This window comes from Dryobates pubescens, chromosome 10 (genome assembly GCF_014839835.1).
Source record: "Dryobates pubescens isolate bDryPub1 chromosome 10, bDryPub1.pri, whole genome shotgun sequence".
NCBI lineage: Eukaryota > Metazoa > Chordata > Aves > Piciformes > Picidae > Dryobates > Dryobates pubescens.
In genome coordinates this window covers 28,212,551-28,233,832 of record NC_071621.1, presented here as the reverse complement: position 1 = coordinate 28,233,832, position 21,282 = coordinate 28,212,551, and the positions used below count along the sequence as shown (strand labels likewise).

At 42.1% G+C, this 21,282-nt stretch overlaps 1 protein-coding gene across 2 annotated transcripts in view; it reads right to left on the bottom strand.

The window, feature by feature from the left end:
• Positions 1-21,282, bottom strand: part of GUCY1A2 (guanylate cyclase 1 soluble subunit alpha 2) — a 155,553-nt gene that overhangs the window by 67,057 nt on the left and 67,214 nt on the right. For both annotated transcript variants that reach the window (XM_054164504.1, XM_054164505.1), the window contains exon 5: positions 4,018-4,503. In XM_054164504.1, coding sequence (XP_054020479.1) covers positions 4,018-4,503 — 486 coding nt within the window. The remainder of the gene's footprint in view (positions 1-4,017; positions 4,504-21,282) is intronic.

Genomic DNA, 21,282 nt, shown 5'->3' with positions numbered 1-21,282 from the left:
CAAGAATCTTGAGGGAAATGAAACAGAACATTTATAAACAAATGTGTGATTTTCAGATAAGAGAAGATTGGATGGGACAAGACAAAAGAGAAGGAAATACATACAAGCATAGTAATCCAGAAGAAGAAACTATATACAGAAGTCCTAGACTCCAGAGGGTTCTTGGGTGATGAATTGCCTGAAGCAAGAGAATATGCACAGATGTTTTAGTGCTTTGTGCAGGCCCTTATCCTTATAAAGAATAACTCTTCCGGAGTCTGCATGTCTGTTTGATTCATTTTCACATCTCCCTAAAGATAAAAAGTGTAAATCCTCCATGAAGCTGCAGAAAAATATGTGCTTGAAGTTATGGAAAGTCCTAAATACCCTGGAGCTCTTTGGTGATGATACACCAGGTCTGCAGGGAAAATTCAAGGAATCTTTTGTGTTGGTTTTTGGTTGCTTGCTTGCTTTGGTTTTTGGTTGGTTTTGTTTTGGTTTGGTTTGTTTTAACTTAACCCAAGAATACTTCTGAGTTCCCGAAACCAGATCCGGTGTCCCAGTTTTGCCCTTGCTTCATACTGGAGTGAGATGCACTTGTATGCCAGCAAGTCCATGCACAGCCAGAGAGCGAGACCTGGACAAAGTAGCATGCTGAAGGGCAGCTCTACCAGGCTCAGTGGCACCACGGACAAAAAGAGCAATGGGATGCTTTTTCCTATGACCCTCACATTCAAATACCAGGATGAAGCAACACCTAGTACACCAGTAATGCCCAAACCCACACCTATTCTTCTGAAAAGAATGTATATTATGGTATTTTATGCATATTATATTGCTCTTATAAGAGCAGCAGTATAATTGGCATATTTTAATTGCATTTCATCGTAATTTTCATTCTGCAGATGCCTAAACTGACTCAAAAAGTCTTTGAAACCTTCTGTAAGCTGCACAAAACACACAAGGCTAAAACAACAGAAGTGATGGAAGACAAAAATAGTGTCTGTGGACTTGGAGATTATGGCTTTTAATCTGTGAATATAAAGTCTGGAAAACCTCAGAACAGTCTGAAGCTCATTAATTCTGTCACTGCAGTATTCTTTAGTCATTATAGCACTGATAGTAAGCTTAAGAACATACATATGATTTTGTACAAATATCAGTTCACAAAGCTGTGAATTCTAACTGTGAAATCAATGTGTGGAATTATATTGTCACATTCAGTGAACACTCAATACAATTCAGTCAGAAGTTTTACAACAAATGCATATAGCAATGAAATAATGGCACCTGACAACAGCTCATTAGAAATAGAATAGAATAGAATTAACTAGGTTGGAAAAGACCTTTGAGATCATCAAGTCCAACCTATCATCCAACACTATCTAATCCACTAAACCATGGCACCAAGAGCCCCATCCAGTCTCTTCCCAAACACCATTGTTGAAAACATTTAGGACTTCCTGCTTAGACATGAAAAATGGGACTCAGCACTTCACAAAAAGTGAAGTTTAGTGTTAGGAGAAAATCTGTAAATGTCTTCAAGGATAAATGATAAACTGTCAAGAGAGGACAAAGAAACTGACACTTAGAGGAGCAGGCCTGGGTCTGCTTTCCTTGGTTTAGTGTTGCCCAGCCAGCATATAAAACCACCCAGCCATGCATAGCCAAGAAATCAGCCACAGGGTGAGCTGCTTCTACTTCACACTAGCTAAAGGGAAGGCAAATGGAGCCATTTCAGAAAGGAAACTGAGGGGAAAATAGCTGAGAAAGCAGGCTGAAACAGGCAAAAGGACTTAACAAGAAAAAATGTTTACAGTGATTCTGTGACAAAGACGTAGTACTTGGAAGGAGGTAGAGAAGCTGCAAAAGTCTTAAGCAGGGAAGATTTCATGAGTCTGCAGGGTTAAGTTTTTTATGCCAGCAGCTATGGCTGCAGCACATCTGAATAGTTGATAAGGAGACGGTTTAGCCGAAGCATTGTTTTCCAGCCCTTGACTGATCAACAACAGGAACTCAGATACAAAGAAACACAGGTTAACACAAAGACACACACAAGCTAACTAGTGTATTTTTCACCCAAAACAATTACTTTAAAAATTTACTGAGCTCTCTCTCCCATTACTTCTGTTGCTGCAGTAGATGTTTCTACTTGCATGTTGACAGATGCTAGCTCACCAAGCATCTGTATTCACATTGCTTTGATTTGCACTCCCTGCTTGACCACATCTTTTCCTCACATTCCTCAATTCCCATCAAATACAATTAGTTCAGATAGTCGGCAGATTCAGTTTACAAAGGAATTGCCAGGTCTCAGCTCTCTCACGTGGTCTCCCTTCCCCAAGCGCCCCTCTTGATCCTTTTGTCAAGGCTGTATGTGAGCAGATTCTTTCTTAAGTTTCACTCTAAACCACTGATTCTTCTAGACTGCTAAAACTGTCACTCAGGCTCCTATTACCATGTGTCTCAATTACTGGAATGTCCTCCCTCGGCTTGGACAAATGTAATCTGTCATCTCTGGCACAAGCCCTATGAGGAGAGGCTGAGGGAGCTGAGGTTGCTTAGCCTGGAGAAGAGGAGGCTCAGGGGAGACCTTATTGCTCTCTACAACTACCTGAAGGGAGGTTGTAGCCAGGAGGAGGTTGGTCTCTTCTCCCAGGCAACCAGCACCGGAACAGGAGGACACAGTCTCAAGCTGTGCCAGAAGTTTAGGCTCGAGGTGAGGAGAAAGTTCTTAGAGTTGTTAGCCATTGGAATGTGCTGCCCAGGGAGGTGGTGGAGTCACCATCCCTGGAAGTGTTCAAGAGGGGATCGGATGTGGCACTTGGTCTAGTAGTCATGAGGTGACAGGTTGGATTTGATGATCTTTGAGGACTTTTCCAACCTTGTTGATTCTATGATTCTAAACAGACAACACTCTGTCTGTGAAGAGCTTTTCTCTACATCCTATCAATAAGCACTATTTCAAACACTTCGAAAGCTGGTGATTTAGTCTGCAAGCCTTTGACAGAAAATTATGTCACTATATAATTTTACAACTACATTTTTTTGCTTTGGTGCATTCAGTTATAACAAAAAAAAATGTTTTGCCTTTCCTATTTATTTCACATACAAAACATCTTCTCAATAGATTTAAAAGAATAATTACATAAACAATATCTTAACTGCATTTATTAAATTCTACCTCCTGTCTTTTTGCTCTGAAATACACACTGGACACCAAATCCATTGAAGAGAAGTGAAGATGATGAAGTCTCTAACAGGACCAACACATGTGATACTTACTTCAGAGCAGTAAAGGAGCATGGCACTCCAGTGCCATGCCCCCACTCATTCTATTTACCATGAATGGACATCTGATGTCCTCTTCCTGTTTTTCAGTAAAAGGTTAAACCTCTTAAAACAATCTTTTTAATTAATGCTCTGTTTTTTGTGGAAAATGAGAATTCTATCAGAGAAAACATTAAATGCCTAAACCTTAAATCATTTGAATGTTGGCTGAAACAGAAAGCATTTGTGTGCCTTCCAGAAGCTTCAAGCTGGGCTAGGGGTCATCACTGTACACTTCATCATCCTTAGGATACAGTGGCTCATGAGTCACCTAAAAGAAAGCAGGCTGTAACACAGGAGTCAAGTAGAATAGAATAGAATAGAGTAGAATAGAATAGAATAGAGTAGAATAGAATAGAATAGAATAGAATAGAATAGAATAGAATAGAATAGAATAGAATAGAATAGAAATAGACTAGACTACACTAGACTAGACCAGGTTGGAAGATATCTTCAAGATCATCACATCCAACCTATCATCCAACACCACCTAATCAACTAAACCATGCAACCAAGTACTCCCACAGGGGGAACCATGATGACAGCTTAGAATCAAAGTATTTGATTTTCAGTGTGTTTCAGATTATATTTTTTTTTCCCCATGTGAAATAAAAACATTACTTTTCCATTTTGATAGGGAAGGTCTGTAATTTGGCTACAGGGATGTACAACCCATCTTAGTTTCTAGCTTAGGACTTGAGCTATTACCTTGTAGATGTCCAGGAATCCACACTGATGGTCAAATCGTGTGTAGAGTTCGTTCAGCATGCTGATGACCTGCATGGGTGTACACTGTGCACAGATGGCAGTGAAGCCAACAATGTCCGAGAAAAGCATGGTGACATCATCAAACTTCCTGGCCTGAACCTGTTGCCCCTGCCACAGCTGTTGAGCCACTTCTTCAGGGAAAATAGAAATAAGGAGATCTACTGTTTTCTTTTTCTCCTCTTCCAGGGCTTGGTGTGTGCACTCCAGCGTCGCCTTCAGCTTATCCATCCGTTTTTTTAAGCCATCCTGGGCCTTTGCTTGCTCCCCAACCAAGATGACATCCCGAGTGGCATCATGGATAGGTATGTCTGAAAGATGGAGGCCTCGACCCATCAGTTCATCCAGCTTGTCCACACAGGGGGAACCCAGAAACAAAATGGAATTTGATTCGGGCACATGAATCATTTGTCCTTTAATTTCCATCACCTACAAAATAAAAATAAAGTTTCAAAAAGGGAAAAATTAGCTGTGGATAGATGTGGATCCCCCTTTTACCCTCCTTCGTCTTTCCTCTTCAGCTAAAAAGATAAACTGTAACCTTTTATACACAAGCCTCTTACCTATTCAAGTAATGAAACTCACATAGACTGCTCATCAAGGTGAGTCAGAAAATAGCCAACACTGTCACAGATCTACTCCCAGATCAGATGTTGGATTGTATTTCAATCCAATTACATAAGAAAGCATCCACAATAACATGTATTTCTCATAACAGCCTGTTAATAACACTTCTAAATTTTGCTCCTGGAAAGTACCTGGCCTTAAAAACAAATTCCAGAGCAGCTACTTAGTTACTTAGCTATGAATTATAAAAAGCACACAATGAAACAGAAATTACAACTATGTAAAAGGGGCTGGTGAAATGGTGAAGTAACTTCTGTTCCTTTTCAGGAAAATAAAGGGTACTAAGTCAAATGTGGCCACTTACAGAAGACACAAATTGCAACAGAAGTGAAAGAATTCCATAAAATAATGGAATGGTATGGAAAAGTGTGCCAGTGGTCCTGTTGCCCTTTGCCTTCTCATACTTGCAAGGCTGTCTGTCAGAGTTTGCAGATTGCTTGGTGATACAGATTCACATAATCTGTATTTGCAGAATAGAAGGAGTACTTGAGTACTATGTCCAGTTCTGGGCCACGCACTTTAAGAAGGATATTGAGACACTTGAACGTGTCCAGAGAAGGGCAACGAGGCTGAGGAGAGGTCCTGAGCACAAGCCCTATGAGGAGAGGCTAAGGCAGTTGGGGTTGTATAGCCTGGAGATGAGGAGGCTCATGGGAGACCTTACTGCTGTCTACCACTACTTGAAAGGAGGTTGTAGGCAGGTGGGGGTTGGTCTCTTCTCCCAAGCAACCAGCAACAGAACAAGAGGACAGTCTCAAGCTGCACCAGGGGAAGTTTAGGCTTGAGGTGAGGAGAAAGTTCTTCACAGAAAGAGTTGTTGGCCATTGGAATGGGCTGCCCAGGGAGGTGGTGGAGTCACCATCCCTGGAGCTGTTCAAGAGGGGATTGGACGTGGCACTTGAAGCCATGGCTTAGTTAGTCATAAGGTGTTGGGTAACAGGTTGGACTTGATACTCTCCGAGGTCTTTTCCAACCTTATTGATTCTATGATTCTATGAAAAGGAGTAGCACATGGTTCATGACACTGGCTTACAGATGTTTGCATTTGCCTGTTAAATGGCTAGATGTTTTGAGTGCTGTCCAGTGGCTGACATCAGGGAAGCCCTGGCTTGTGACTTCTTGCTCCATGGTGACACTGGATCACAAAATTAGCAGACTGAAATGGACACTGAAAACCAACTGTAATGATGTATGTGACATATGGGGCTATGTACATTCTGTTTTTTATTAAGCTTTTATTAACTGTCAAGTACTGTCAAGTACTGTGAAGGGACATTTTCCACCTGAATATAGTATTTAAAAAGCAAAACCAGCTAAATCAATTTTCAAAAAATAAGATGAACTTGTTTTGTCTGAGCAGAAAGTGATCAAATCAGATAAACTGCATCTCTTAAAATACAGTTTCCATAGCCTCTGCCACGAAAAACAACTGTCATTAGTGTTTTCATTCCAGAATTGCACAAAGACCAGGGCAACACAGTGCTAGGTGATCTGAAAAAAAATTCACAGTCCTTAACCCAAGGATCTCATTGTCAAAACAGGCACCACACACATATGCCTTGTGTATCTAAGCACAGTGTTAGGCACCGCAATGCTGTAAATCTATGTTTTTCCTCTAGTCTCTGGTTCTTTCATTGTTTAGGCATTCCATCACTCTCACATGGTTCACTCTATCATTTGCCTCTCCTTCCTTCCATAATCCTTTGAAGCAAAACAGGACAGCCTCAATCAGAGCAACCAGAGCTGTCTGCAATAGTGATGTGATTTAAAGTGTCCAGACATCTGGAAGCTCCTGTTCAACTGACTGCTACCTCTATGTGGTACTTTCCATTTTAGTGGAAGATGCTGAAAAACTCCTGCTTCTCTCAGGAATGTTTATGTCAAATAATATGCTGTCATTGCAGATCCTACCATCAACATGGGGACTGAATGTATCCCATCCCCATACCCCTCTGCCTCCATGCCCTACCCTGCTAGCAACCCAACAGATGTAACCTCTGAGGTCAGCCTGGGAACTCATTAAGTGAAGGTCATTAAAATTATCATTTTCCCTAATTTATGTCTCCCTGCACCTATTAATATTTACATTTCTAGGTCTTGTTTCTTCATCTTGTTCTGGGACAGACATCTCTGTGAGAAAATTAGTCAGCTACCTAGATGGACAGATTCAGTGCTCCAGACTAACTGTCCAATTTTTAACTTACGGCTCCCTGTTCAAAAGATAAGGGAACTCAGTGCTCTGTCATGCTTTCAGCCTCATGCTTTCAAAGGGCACAGACAAAACTGTTTTAATTTTGAAGTGCAAATTGCCAAATGTGAAATACATGGTGTGATGGTTTTGTACTTTGTTCCCTTTTGCCAGACAGTTGCTCTGTTTTCTGTTCCTAGAACTTCGCTGGCATGCATAATAAATGTATTTCATGTCATCACTTCTTTCTTCCATCTTCAGGTGAAAACAGTGTCAGCTCAGGAGGAGAGAGTGTGACCACAGACCCTGGCTGAGCCATCCTGCCTGCAGGGTGGGCTGCTTGTCAGCAAGACAAGGCACCTGGCTTGGAGCCATGTTTCTTCTGTTAACCTGCTGTGAGACTCCAAAGAAAATTAATGCATCCCTCTGGGCTCCTGCTTTGCCTTTGTCAATTTGAGGTGTTAAACTCTTCGACATGATCTCTGTCCGTGCGAATGTATTGTGCCAATCCTCACCGAGCAGATTCTTCTCAGGAAGCACTGATCAAGCAAATAACATGCAAAAAACCAGGCACTCTGGAGTCCTCCTGCTCTGCTTCTGGGTAACCCCAGGCAAATTATCAACTCCGAGTGCTTATTTGGCCTTTCAGCAGGAACAATGGTATCGATCACCCTACCACACACTCTGAGACTTAGGTGTGGGAAGCAACAGAAGACACAGACAATCCCATAAAAACTAACAATTACCTCTTCCTCTGTCCAAATGAGTTGAGCTCTTTCTTCAATAAGACTGAGGGTTTCTAGAGGATTTTTAGGAACTTTTGCAAAGATAAGTGTCCCTACACAACTGCTTAGTTTCCTACAAGTGTCAGAGGTTCAGTGCTATTTGAGCTTTATCTTCTGAATATTAACACTTTTTGTGCTTAACATGAATTGATGATATTTCCTATCACTCCTCTCATGTTACATTAGTGATACTGGTGTCCTGCTCTCTCTTGATAACAGAGGGTTTGTTTTTTTAGAGAATGGCCAACTACTCTCTTGGCCAGCTACTCTCTTCAGGTTGCCAAATCAGGCAACTGGACAGCAGAAGAAAAGCTGTCCCAGCTAAGACTGCCCCACCTACGACTGCATCACTCTTCTCAGTTCTTCCAAAGCCATTTCCTTTCTAAAGAAGTTTCTGTAACAATTCAGACTCTTTCTAGAAGACTTCAGTCTGCAACTATGATTCACCTCTTTTCTTTGGACTCTCTTGCTTCTTAGATCCTTCTCTGTATCTTAAAATAGAACTGAAATAAATGGGATCTCAGATTTGCCTGAAGCTTGGCGTAGCAAGTCACAATTATGGGCATCTCCCCAGAGCTGGCTTTAGACCTGAACTGTAAACCCACAGGCAATCAGGATTGCATCACCTATCTTTCTTGTAAGCAGAGAAAGACTGAAACACTTCTGTCATCAGTTGTAATTCATTTTTGCTACATTTCATTGCTTTCTTGTCTTTCTAATATTCTCACTGAGTAAGTCCACTGTTTTCAGAGGATGTTCTCTTGATCTATAGTGGTGTAAGAGAACATTTTGCAATGAGCAATTACACATCATATTATGCAGGATTACACTGCTGGCAATGATGGCATGGTCTAAGTAGCTCTATGATGAAAAAGAAAAAAACCCTACAGCTGATTTCGACTTCCACTGAAAACACAAGGAACAGTAAAGAAAGAGGAGCAAACAGAAGAGGCCCTGCTTCTCAGGAACTCTTTCAGCCTCTCCCCAAAGACCCACCCAGGAAACACTGACAAACTCTACAGCTGCTGTTTGAGAAAGTGAAACAGCCTCCTACTGTGCTGCACACCAGTGGCTACTTCATTAGGTACACAATACCCAACAATCTGCATGCTCTTGATGCATGCCACCTTACAATTAAGCATGGATCAAATGCCAACTTCACTGCCTACTGTTTAAGGAATAGCATAGAGAAAAGCCTCATCTGTTGCACTGATAGAAGATGATATTTCCCTGTACAAAGACAGGTGTTTTGGAATAGTGGCTGAGAAAAGGTGTACACACCTTCTGGAACAGAGAAGGGCAACAAAGCTGGTGAGGGGTTTGGAGCACAAGCCCTATGAGGAGAGGCTGAGGGAGCTGGGGTTGCTTAGCCTGGAGAAGAGGAGGCTCAGGGAAGACCTTATTGCTGTCTACAACTACCTGAAGGGAGGTTGTAGACAGGTGGGGGTTGGTCTCATCTCCCAGGCAACCAGCACCAGAACAAGAGGACACAGTCTCATGCTGTGCCAGGGGAGGTTTAGGCTGGATGTTAGGAAGAAGTTCTTCACAGAAAGAGTGATTTGCCATTGGAATGTGCTGCCCAGGGAGGTGGTGGAGTCACCATCCTTAGAGGTGTTCAAGAGGGGATTGGATGTGGAACTTGGTGCCATGGTTTAGTAGTCATGAGGTCTTGGGTGACAGGTTGGACTTGACGATCTTCGAGGTCTATGATTCTATGATTCTATGATTTGCTCGCAGTCCACGCTGGCCAGCTTCTCTTCCCTCTGGCGTTCCGGCACAAGGCTCTCAGAACTTCAATTGGCTCACAGTCCGTGGTAGCCAGCTTCTCTTCTCTCAGGCACTACAGCACAGGGCTCTCAGAGCCTCAATTTGCTTGCAGTCCATGGTTGGCTTCTCTCAGGCACTCCTGTGCAGGGGTCTCGGAGCTTTGATTTGCTCACAGTCTGTGGCAGCCAGCTTCTCTTCTCTCAGGCACTCTGGCACAAGGCTTTCAGGGCTTTGATCGGCTCGCAGTCTGTGGCAGACAGCTCCTCCTTGGGTACTCCAGCATCGGGCTCTCAGAGCTTTGATTTGCTCGCAGTCCGTGGTGGCTGGCTTCTCTTCTCTCAGGCACTCTGGCACAGAGCTCTCGGAGCTTTGATCAGCTCACAGTCTGTGGCAGACAGCTTCTCTTCTCTCAGATGCTCCAGTGCAGGGCTCTCGGAGTGTTGGTTGCTTCCTCCAGGATTCAGATCTCTTGGGCATTTTCCCCTTTTGTGACTCCAGCGCAGAGCTCTCAGAGCGTTGGTTGTTTTGGTCCAGGTACAAGGCCAGTTGTAGTTTGCCTGCTAGGACAAGCTCTTTAGCTGCCACTTTGGCAGCATTCGGCGCTTGTTGCTTTCTTAGTAAGAACAAGGCAAACTGCCTACCTTCTCAGCTGTTTTAAATACTGTCTAAAGACAATTAAAGTCCATCATAACAGAGAAACCTGATAGCTTAACCTATAGAATGGGGCATGCCCAAACATGGCCAGGGGCGCACACAGTTCACAGGTGGGTTACATGGTTAGTTACACATTCTACACATTTACCTGGACCACCTGAAGCCCACAAAATGTCCAAGTTTGCAGATTCACAGGTGCTTAGCCTGTTGTCTGGGTTAGGGCATTGTTTGGTGTTTGTCCATTCAGGACAGAGACTAAACAAAACCGCTTCTTTAAAAGGCCCACAATTATTCAGAAGACTGGGAAGACTGGGGAAAACTCAGCTTATGAAATATCAACTTGGACACTATCAAGAAAAATAAGATAAAAGAAGGGAAGGGAAGGGAAGGGAAGGGAAGGGAAGGGAAGGGAAGGGAAGGGAAGGGAAGGGAAGGGAAGGGAAGGGAAGGGAAGGGAAGGGAAGGGAAGGGAAGGGAAGGGAAGGGAAGGGAAGGAAAGGAAAGGAAAGGAAAGGAAAGGAAAGGAAAGGAAAGGAAAGGAAAGGAAAGGAAAGGAAAGGAAAGGAAAGGAAAGGAAAGGAAAGGAAAGGAAAGGAAAGGAAAGGAAAGGAAAGGAAAGGAAAGGAAAGGAAAGGAAAGGAAAGAGGAAAGGAAAGGAAAGGAAAAGAAAAAGGAAAGGAAAGGAAAAGAAAAAGAAAAGGAAAGAAAAGAAAAGAAAAAGAAAAGAAAAGAAAAAGAAAAGAAAAGAAAAGAAAAGAAAAGAAAAGAAAAGAAAAGAAAAGAAAAGAAAAGAAAAGAAAAGAAAAGAAAAGAAAAGAAAAGAAAAGAAAAGGAAAAGAAAAGAAAAAGAAAATAAAAGAAAAAGAAAAGAAAATAAAAGAAAAAGAAGAGAAGAGAAGAGAAGAGAAGAAAAGAAAAGAAAAAAGAAAAGAAAAGAAAAAAGAAAAGAAAAGAAAAGAAAAGAAAAGAAAAGAAAAGAAAAGAAAAGAAAAGAAAAGAAAAGAAAAGAAAAGAAAAGAAAAGAAAAGAAAAGAAAAGAAAAGAAAAGAAAAGAAAAGAAAAGAAAAGAAAAGAAAAAGAAAAGCAGAGCATCACTGCATACTGAGGATAAGAGTACAGGGTGACTTTTACAAAGGACAGACAAGTTGCTAGTCTGAATTTTAAAGAAGGTGTATTGACCTCTCTGAATGTCCTATAGGATACATGGCAGTGTCTCAGGAACATATAGAGCCAGATATTTCAAAGTATTTGATCACTTATGTTGTAGGGGATTTAGTAAGCACTGGACAAGGCAAAAGGACACTTTAAGAAAGAAATGTAATGATTCTGTTTGTTATGTTTCCATCTAGAAGAAACACTGCAACTATGATGGACAACAAATGATCCGTGTGAGATGTCCAAGTCAGGGTCAAATGAATCCCATCTCCTGTATAGAAACATTTCTCTGTTGTAAAGGGAGCACAAGGCTTGGGCATAGATGCCTACACTTGTCAGATGAGTCCACCCTCTATAAGAATAGATGTAAAGACACATAAATGCACTTACATAAAAGCACACCAAGGGAAGTGCAAGTAGAAGTCCTCTATTAGTCTAACAGACTTCTATTTCAAATGTTCCAAACCTCAATTAAATTAGTTAAAAACCTGATATGCTCATAAATGTAACTGCTCTGTGGCTGGCTCACCATCAGCAAATGCACAACACGACTCCAGCTTTAAACAAAGGAACAGCTATTGCAACCTCTCTAATACTCCAGAGTATGGTAAATCAGAGCCACAGTAGCAAAACTGACTGTGGCAAAAGAGTCATGCAAATAAGATGAAAATCAGATTCACATGAAGCTATCTTATCTGTAGACTCTCATTATAAAGGGAAGAAAAACTATCTAAATTCAATATAAAAATCATAAGGAAACACCAGCTTCAATTACACCTACATTTTATTGAAAAAGCTAAAAGAAATATATATATATATATATTCTCCACAGATATATATAATCTCCCCAGAAATGGAAAACTATTATTATTTCAATCAATACCCAATGCAACTGAGTAAACTAGTCAGCACAACTCAGGATGTGCTCAGGCTTCTGGAAAGGCATAAAATTCAAACTCTCAGCATTTGCTTAAAAGAGTGAATTTCCAGCTCAATGCATTGTCAAAAGAGCATTATTCCACCCAGCAGCATAGGGACTGCCGCAAATTTCTCGTTATTTATAGAAGTCCCTGGGGTGTTACATAATGTGCAACAGTCTCAAGACCAAAGTGACCAAATTTAACATTTTCTGTACATGGCAGATAGCTTGCAAACATAGAATGGAAGCATTTAATATTGCAGGGGACCCACCTTTAGGAAATCCAAAACTTTGTTTTGGAATGCATTCATGTTCTATAATGTAAAAGACAGAATGATAATGAGATGAACATTACAAAGTACTTTGGTTGTGAACTTGGGCCTCCAAAGTGATTTCTTGCTACCAAAAAGGAGATACAAAGTAAACAAAGTAGGGTTAGATAGGACTCTCTCCACCTGAAGCATAGGTACCCATGACAAATCAAACCATGGAGGCAACTGTAAGTAAATGTGGAAAGGTAAAGGAGATGCCTCTGTCCTTTGCACATTAGTTTGTCAAAGCAACTAACTAAACAAAGGAAACTGTTGATGACACCTGAAAGGATCATGATGGTTTACAATTTCTCCGTTGTTGCTGTTGATGGTACTCCAGACAGCTCCACAGGTAAGTCCAAGATAAATCTAGCTCTGAGGCATAAAAAATAATGGGAAAATGCTTCCTCCAAAGGAACCTATTCACAATGTAGCCAAGAGTTGTAACTGTCAAGGTTCAGGGCTGAGTAGACCACTAGAGAGCTGATACATGCTCCCTGTTCACTCTTCTCCCTTCTCAAAGGGAGAGAGAAAGAAAACAAGGGAAACCTACAGATTGAAAACTAAAACAGTATTAATAAATAATGAAAATAATGATATATATATACACAAAAGCAATATCAAACCAAATCCCCCAAGGGCAATCACATCACTGATGCTGTGGGTAAGCACCACTGAATTAGTTCCAGACCAGACTCAGCAGCAGAAGGGGACTCAGGAACGGGGTTTGGGAACTAGATTCAAAAGCACACAAATTGGGATCAAAGTCAGAAGAATAGAGAGAGACCTGAAGTCACCACTGGCCTGACTGTTCCTGCCCAGTACCCTGGGGGGCTCTCCTGCCCTGCCCAGGGCTCAGGACTCTATGTCAGCCCCCTGAGGCTGTCAGTCCCTGCCTCTGCCATAGGTATCTCTTGCTCTCACAGCCCTGCCCTGATGGGCCACAGGGCCCCCTGGCTGGGGCCATCCATGGGCCCAGCCCCGTCTCAGGCTTTCACCACCCCCCAGGAGGTGTCAATGCCCAGTGCTGGGACTGCCTGCAGGCTGCCCTGCACCTGGCTTGGGCAGTTGGGATGGGCCCTGGCTGCCATTCTCTGACTGTCCACCCTCAGTGATTCTTACGGGTCCCTTCCAACTCAAGCTATTCTATGTTTTTCCTTTCAGTGCAAAATCTATTTAATCCCTTAAGGCTGTGTTCAGACCATAAACACCTTGATTAGTGCAGTAGACTTTCAGGTATTGATGATAACACGTCTTGCTGCTGCTTTATTAAGTCAGGATACCCTGTGCAGATATACAGCTATCCACCTCACTCCAGCAACACAGAATTAAAAATTTACAGCACCAGGGTAAAAAAAAATTGTTTGTGTTGGTCAGGAGCAGAGTATTGAATTTTTGGGAAATATTTATTTAGCCTTATATCTTTCTCTCCAATGATGGAGATCTGCTGGAGGGTAGGAGAGGCTTGCAGAGGGACCTCGACAGGCTGGACAGATGGGCAGAATCCAACAGCATGAGATTTTATGGGCTGCCTGGGGAGGTGCTGGAGTTGCCATCATTGGAGGTTTTCAGGAGAAGACTTGATGGGGTGCTTGGTGCTGTGGGTTAGATGTTTGGGTGGTGTTGGATTGGTTGATGGGTTGGATGTGATGATCTTGAAGGTCTCTTCAAGATTGGTTTGTTCTATGTATTCTATGTATTCATCTTAACACATCCAAGTTTTGGGGTTTGGAACACAAGCCCTATGAGGAGAGACTGAGGGAGCTGGGCTTGCTTAGCCTGGAGAAGAGGAGATTCAGGGGTGACCTTTTTGCTCTCTACAACTACCTGAAGGGAGGTTGTAGACAGGCAGAGGTTGGGCTCTTCTCCCAGGCAGCCAGCACCAGAACAAGAGGACACAGTCTTAGGCTGCATCAAGGGAGGTTTAGGCTGGAGGTTAGGAAGAAGTTCTATACAGAGAGAGGGATTGCCCGTTGGAATGGGCTGCCTGGGGAGGTGGTGGAGACACCATCATTGGAGGTGTTCAGAAGGAGACTTGGTGCCATGGGTTAGTTGTTTAGGTGGGTTGGATTGGTTGATGCGTTGGACACGATGATCTTGAAGGTCTCTTCCAACCTGGTTTATTCTATTCTATTCTATTCTATTCTATTCTATTCTAATCTATTAGATTGCTTCTGGCAGTCAGGGGGAGCTAACCTGGCTCTTCATGGACGCTGGGGGAGTCAGAAGCTGTAGGATTTGTGCTCTCAGATCAGTACAGAGAGCCTGAAGTTAAGGACTGCAGGAGCATCATGCAACTCCTCAGTAAGATTTACATTCTCAACATAAAGTTTAAAATAGACAGGAGGATTAACTGCTCTGAGAAGCTGCAGATTCTGTGGGCATTCCAGCTTATCAGGTATTTCATCTTTTTTTTTCATGTGACTTTGTGTCAGCCAAGAGAATTTTTTGAGACAAAAAAAATAATCCTGAAAATCAGAAGCCTGCTGCTTAACAGGAACTGTGGGAACGGTGGTAGCAATAAACACACCACAAACAAGAGGTCCCCAAGCAACACTGTTTTAATTTTGCATTTCAATCAAAGCAAAATGTACTTTTTGTACTTACAACCCCACCACAGTTTGATTACAACAGATCAGTAAAAGTGTAATGGAAATTTCATGTTCGTTAAACACAGTCTCAAGCTGTGCCAGGGGAAGTTTAGGCTCGAGGTGAGGAGAAAGTTCTTCACTGAGAGAGTTGTTAGCCATTGCAATGTGCTGCCCAGGGAGGTGGTGGAGTCACCATCCCTGGAGGTGTTCAAGAGGGGATTGGACGTGGCACTTGGTGCCATGGTTTAGTCATGAGGTCTGTGGTGACAGGTTGGACTTGATGATCTTTGAGGTCTCTTCCAACCTTGGTGATTCTGTGATTCTGTGAAATGGCAAAGAATTACACTACATTTCTAGTCAATGTGTTGCTACTGTTTTTTACACAAGCCTTTCCCAAGAAAAAGAAATGGATTCTTTTTGTTGCATTTTTTCTTTCCATCTTTTTTTTAAAAAGGCATGAAGAATGAGAAAACAAGAAAGTAACATTTGAGAAAGTCATTAAAGCTTGCTGAAAAGTTGGCTCTTCACGCCAAACAAATCTCCGCTAGTCTGAGAAAGCAGTGAGGTGCAGGGCAACAAGAACAAGCATACATTTTGACAAGTTCACAGAGGTAAACCTCCTAATTCTTACGATTAAATTAGCTGAAATAATTATGACAAATCATAGAATCAATAAGGTTGGAATAGACTTCAGAGATCATCAAGTCCAACCTGTCACCCGACACCTCATGACTACAAAACCATGGACCTAGTGCCACATCCAATCCCCTCTTGAATACCTCCGGAGATGGTGACTCCACCACCTCCCTGGGCAGCACATTTCAACGGCTAACAACTCTCTCTGTGAAGAATTTTCTCCTCACCTTGAGTCTAAACTTCCCCTGGCACAGCTTGAGACTGTGTCCTCTTGTTCTGCTGCTGGTTGCCTGGGAGAAGAGACTAACACCCACCTGGCTACAACCATCCTTCAGGTAGTTGTAGACAGCAAGAAGGTCTCCCCTGAGCCTCCTCTTCTCCAGGCTAAGCAACCCCAGCTCCCTCAGCCTCTCCTCATAGGGCTTGTGTTCAAGGCCTCTCCCCAGCTTCGTTGCTCTTCTCTGGACATGTTCAAGAGTCTCAATGTCCTTCTTAAATTGAGGGGCCCAGAACTGGACACAGCACTCAAGGTGTGGCCTAACCAGTGCTGAGGAGAGGGACATAATGACTTCCATGCTCCTACTGGCCACACTATTCTTGATGCAGGCCAGGATGCCACTGGGCACACTGCTGGCTCCTGTTCAGCTGTCTGTTAATCAGTACCCCTAGGTCCCTTTCTGTTTGGCAGCTCTCCAGCCACTCTGACCCCAGCCTGGGGTCAATCAATCAATCAATCAATAGATCATAGTCCCTAAAGCAGTATTTTTCATGTCATTTTCTGCACCTGTTTATATTTTAAGAGTATTCCTATGCATTACCATTTGCAGTATCATTTACAATAGTTATTTCTTGACTTGCAAAAATTTGTTCTGTGCATGACTGTTAAAATGTTATTTAGTCAAAAGAAAATCTTATGAATCCTGTAACAAACTTAGGAGCCTCAAAGCAACATATTTTGCTTTTGGTGGGGTGGGGGCAGCAGGAATAATGAATCTTTGGGGGGAAAAATGAAACTGTGGTGTCAGTTTCTGATTCCTGGAAAAAATGTGAAGATTAGATCGGAAAGTCTGCACACAGCCTGGGCCCCAGGGATATGGTGTTCATGGGGGCAATCTCAGCATACATAAGGGCATGTCTCTGGCTTGTCATTGGATATAGAATAGAATAGAGTAGAATAGAATAGAATAGAATAGAATAGAAATAATAGAATAGAATGGAAGAGACCTTCAAGATCATTGCATCCAACCTATCATCCAACACCACCTAATCAACTAAACCATGCAACCAAGCATCCTATCAAGTCTCCTCCTGAACAGCTCCAGTGATGGTGACTCCACCACCTCCCCAGGCAGCCCATTCCAATGGGCAATCACTCTCTCTGTGTAAAACCTAACCTCCAGCCTAAACCTCCCCTGGTGCAGCCTGAGACTGTGTCCTCTTGTTCTGGTGCTGGTTGCCTGGGAGAAGAGACCAACCTCTGCCTGTCTACAACCTCCCTTAAGGCAGTTGTAGAGAAAATAAGGTCACCCCTGAGTCTCCTCTTCTCCAGGCTAAGCAACCCCAGCTCCCTCAGTCATTTAATGGTGCCCAAGCTGATCCTTACAAAGTTAGCCTTTATACAGACAGCTGTGAACATGATGAATCACAAGCAGTGAATTCCATGGCTGAATAGAAGACAATGTACTATCCTTATGTACCTTTTCCTGCTCAAATGCTTCTTCAAAACCTTGTCTCTATTTTTCTTGCTTTGAAATTATCTTACAAAACAGTGTAATGACCAGCAGCCAGAGCAAGGTAAAGTTCAGCACATTTTGCTAGACCCATTTTTACAAAGAGTCAGTGCATCTGCAGGGAAATCCTTTTGTGATATGACTAATATAAATTAATAAGAATAATTTAATATTACCTTCAAGTTATGACATTCTGTTGTTTTGAAACAAACATGTCATTCTACTTGTACCTTCTATTTACATCACTCAAACCCAGCATCAAAGATCTTCCCATTTGTTTTGAATAATTTAACAACAACAAAAAAATAAGAACAGTTGAATTAGACAACAGTAATAGATGTTTGATGATAGACACTAAAGGATGGGCTCAGACCGTGGTTTCAGACCTTCTTAAAGCTGAAAATTCATCCTGTTCCATACAACTACACCTTGTTTGGTTTTTTCCTTTGGTGAAGCTGCCATACAGCAGTGCATAGCCACACCACAGCTAAACAAACAACAGCAGGGGCTGAAACACCCCTGGAGAGGCTACTCTGACCAGGACTATTTTTCCCTATGTTGTGCAAACACACCAAATCAGCTTATGCTGCAATGTTTCCAACTTAAGAGTCAGGTTAATGACACAACTTCACCAAGACAATATCTCTCACTAAACATCTCTCTCCCATGCATGCAAACACCCTTTATAATTGATGAATATTAATTGTTAGTTTGTTAAAGACAGCTATTTTTATTTATTTCTATCAAGCAAGATTGCAGAGGAATGTGCCAGTACACTGAAGGCAGTGGAAAGGCTCCCATTTTCTATAGTGTTGTTACTTTCTGGATTACCTCCTTCCATTTTCACAGCAAGATTTGTGCAGGTGCACAAATCAATCTTGCATCTAATCCCTCCAGTAGCAGTATTCAGCGCCTAGAAAAAGCTTCTCAGTTGAACATGATCCATCCCAGCTGCCTGACATGACCTGCCAGCAAAAAGTACCCTTAGTAGTTTGTGGTATTTCCTGCTAAATATTTGTCTTCCTCACACTCAGGTTAGTTTGTTTCTTTGTGGAAACTGTTTTTATCAAAATGCTATTAAATGGTTACATGAGAATGTATGTTTATTCATGAAAACAGCAGGCAAAGAGCAGCAGAGGCAGCTCTCCCCTTTGATCTGTGCAGAATAGATATATATAGCAACCATTAAGAGATGTGACATTTCATCACCAGCCTAGGTTATCTTAAAATTCTTGTGATTAAAAGATCTCTTAGCCCATGCACTAACTAGCTTGCAGACATTTTTCTCCTTTAGGATTTACAGGCTCCAATTCTTTCCCTATTTCATCTTACATGTATAACTGCAGCAAATTCCTGCCAGAACCACACCATGGAAACTAATTAGATGTGAAGTCCTCTGTTGGCATTTTCACTTTGTTTTTTCTCTTTATTACCACATATATCAAGTACTTTTGTAGCTTTGATAAAAGACTACCATTAGAATTTGATATTGAGATTAATCAATTCTGATCTCTTGGTACAGTATACATTTTCCTAACACCAGGAGAAGAAATTTCATCTTTTCCCAATCCAATCATTCTTAAGTTAGATTTAATTAGAAAGAACTATTCTACCTCTCACTGGAAGTAATTGTAAATATATCCAGCTGGCCTTTAAAATGAAATTTTCTGGTTTGCTTAAAAAGATTGAATTTCTTTCAGCATGTTCAACATAATACATGAGAGCATCAGGAGACCTTTCATCCATAACCTTCCATTAGCTACCATATTTGACGTGTACCAGTAAACGACGGTCTTCATGTGGAGTCTCTGTCAGGCCACACTGAAGATTTGAATTTGGGGGCAATGCATTGGCCTGGTTTAGTAGTCCTAGGTTAAGGGTGTAGTTTTTAACAGATTGTACAATGCATTTATTTTACAACCCATCAAGAAATGAGAACCAAACAAAAAACCCTGAAGTGTCTTTAACTGAATTGTAAATATACCATCTATAGTGTGTGAAACAGCCAGATGTAGTGAATATTAGAATAGAATACATAGAATAAACCAGGTTGGAAGAGACCTTCAAGATCATCACACTTCTGTCTGCATTAAAATACCTGTTTAGCTTCCATTTTCCTCGCTGCAATTAATTCCTTCACTGCAACTACTTCACCCTTGAAATTATAACAAAGACAATTAGAAGAATTAGATTGAAGGCACTACTTTAAAAATGGAAATGTGGTCTCTCTTGCCTTGATTATTCCAGCATAAATCGAAGAAAGCAGTCAAAGCAAGTTGTTTCAACGACACGAACTGACAAGAAGACAGCAATAGGAAGTTGTGCCCGTTGGTCTTAGCTGCGCAGGATTGCTGCCCAGAGGTCACCAAAGCTTGGAGAGAGGTTGGTGGGATGGTCTCAGTGCGGGTGTGAATGCAAATAGAAGGCTTAGCTGCTACAAGGGAAGTAATCAGTCTTAAAATGCTGAGAACTGCCGCCTTAGGAAACTCCTCACTCAGCTTGCCGATTTCTGCCCTTGGATACCTCAGGGGAGGTTAGCCCAGCTACTCAGTACTTGCTGGGGGTAGGCAGGCCACAAGCCAGTCCAGTCCCAGAAATCACAGGACTGCCCCGGCAGAGTGCTCTGCTCAGCTGAAGCACCCTGCTGAGAAGCAGAAAATATTTACTCAGGCACAGCATGATACTAACACAGCTACCTTGCTTTTGGACCAGGGCCAGCTTCCCCATGACAGGCTGAGAGACTGAGTGGAGCTAAAGAAAAGCTGTCCGTACATATCAACTGGGCCAGCTTCAGTTTATGCAAATACTGATGTGCAGCTAATTTGCAGCTGTGGATCTTCTAAAGTGCAGAGTACTTCATGAGCTCCCCAATTCTCAGCATTCTCAGTCCTATGATTCCTTGAGTATTAAAGCCTTCAAGCCTAAAATCCTGATTCCAAAAGTCCATTTTTGCCATAAGATCTATCTGCCTTTCAGTACTTTGCATTTTGCATCTCTGTTTGCTCCCTTTGGAAGAGTCAGAAGCACTCCACCCTCCTCATTTCATGACTGCTGAGTCCCTCACACTGCTGACTTGGAGATTTTAAAACAGTTTCTGGAGTATATTTTTGTAAACATACAAACCCAATAACAGCAAGAAAAACAGCCCATTATAAGACATTATAAGAAAACATTAGAAGAAGATCCTTCTATGTCTAAGTGTGTGAAAAATTGGAAAGGAATTCCTTCAGTAGCTAAAGTGATCCTATCACTGCTGAGAGCAGGGCATTGATTATTTTACTGCTTCACATTCAGCAGCCTCATTTCCAAAGTGATTCTACTCAGCTAATAGTCATCTGTGTTGTCTGACAGAAATCAGAAGCAACATGCTATACTTGCAAAGGCAGTGGATAGTTATATGGCATGGATTAGCCAGGCAGGACAAGTTTTCCAGGCATACCCAGGCTAGTTGCAGTGCTATTGTGGCAAAAGAAAGGGGATGATGAGCCTCCTGCTCATCACATTGCTTGAATGAAACACTCCACATCCGAGTGTGTTATTGTAGACATACAGGGCACTAACACTGTTCTTAGCTGTCATTCAGCAGTGTGTGTTCTGCACTGTGGCTGGCAAGCTTTCCCCAGGGGCTCTTCTCTCCTCACTCTCTGCTAAGGTTATTGAGGACCCTGCCTGACCCGTTTTCATAGAATCAAGGGGGTTCAGTGATGCTCATCCTTCAATAGCTCCTGAAAGAAAAAGGAGACTGACTAGAACCAATGATGAAAAAGACCTCATGAGAAGAGCCCAAACCCCCCCCACTTTACCTTAGTTTTTCCTTGTTTTTTTTAAACCTGGAAATTTGCAGC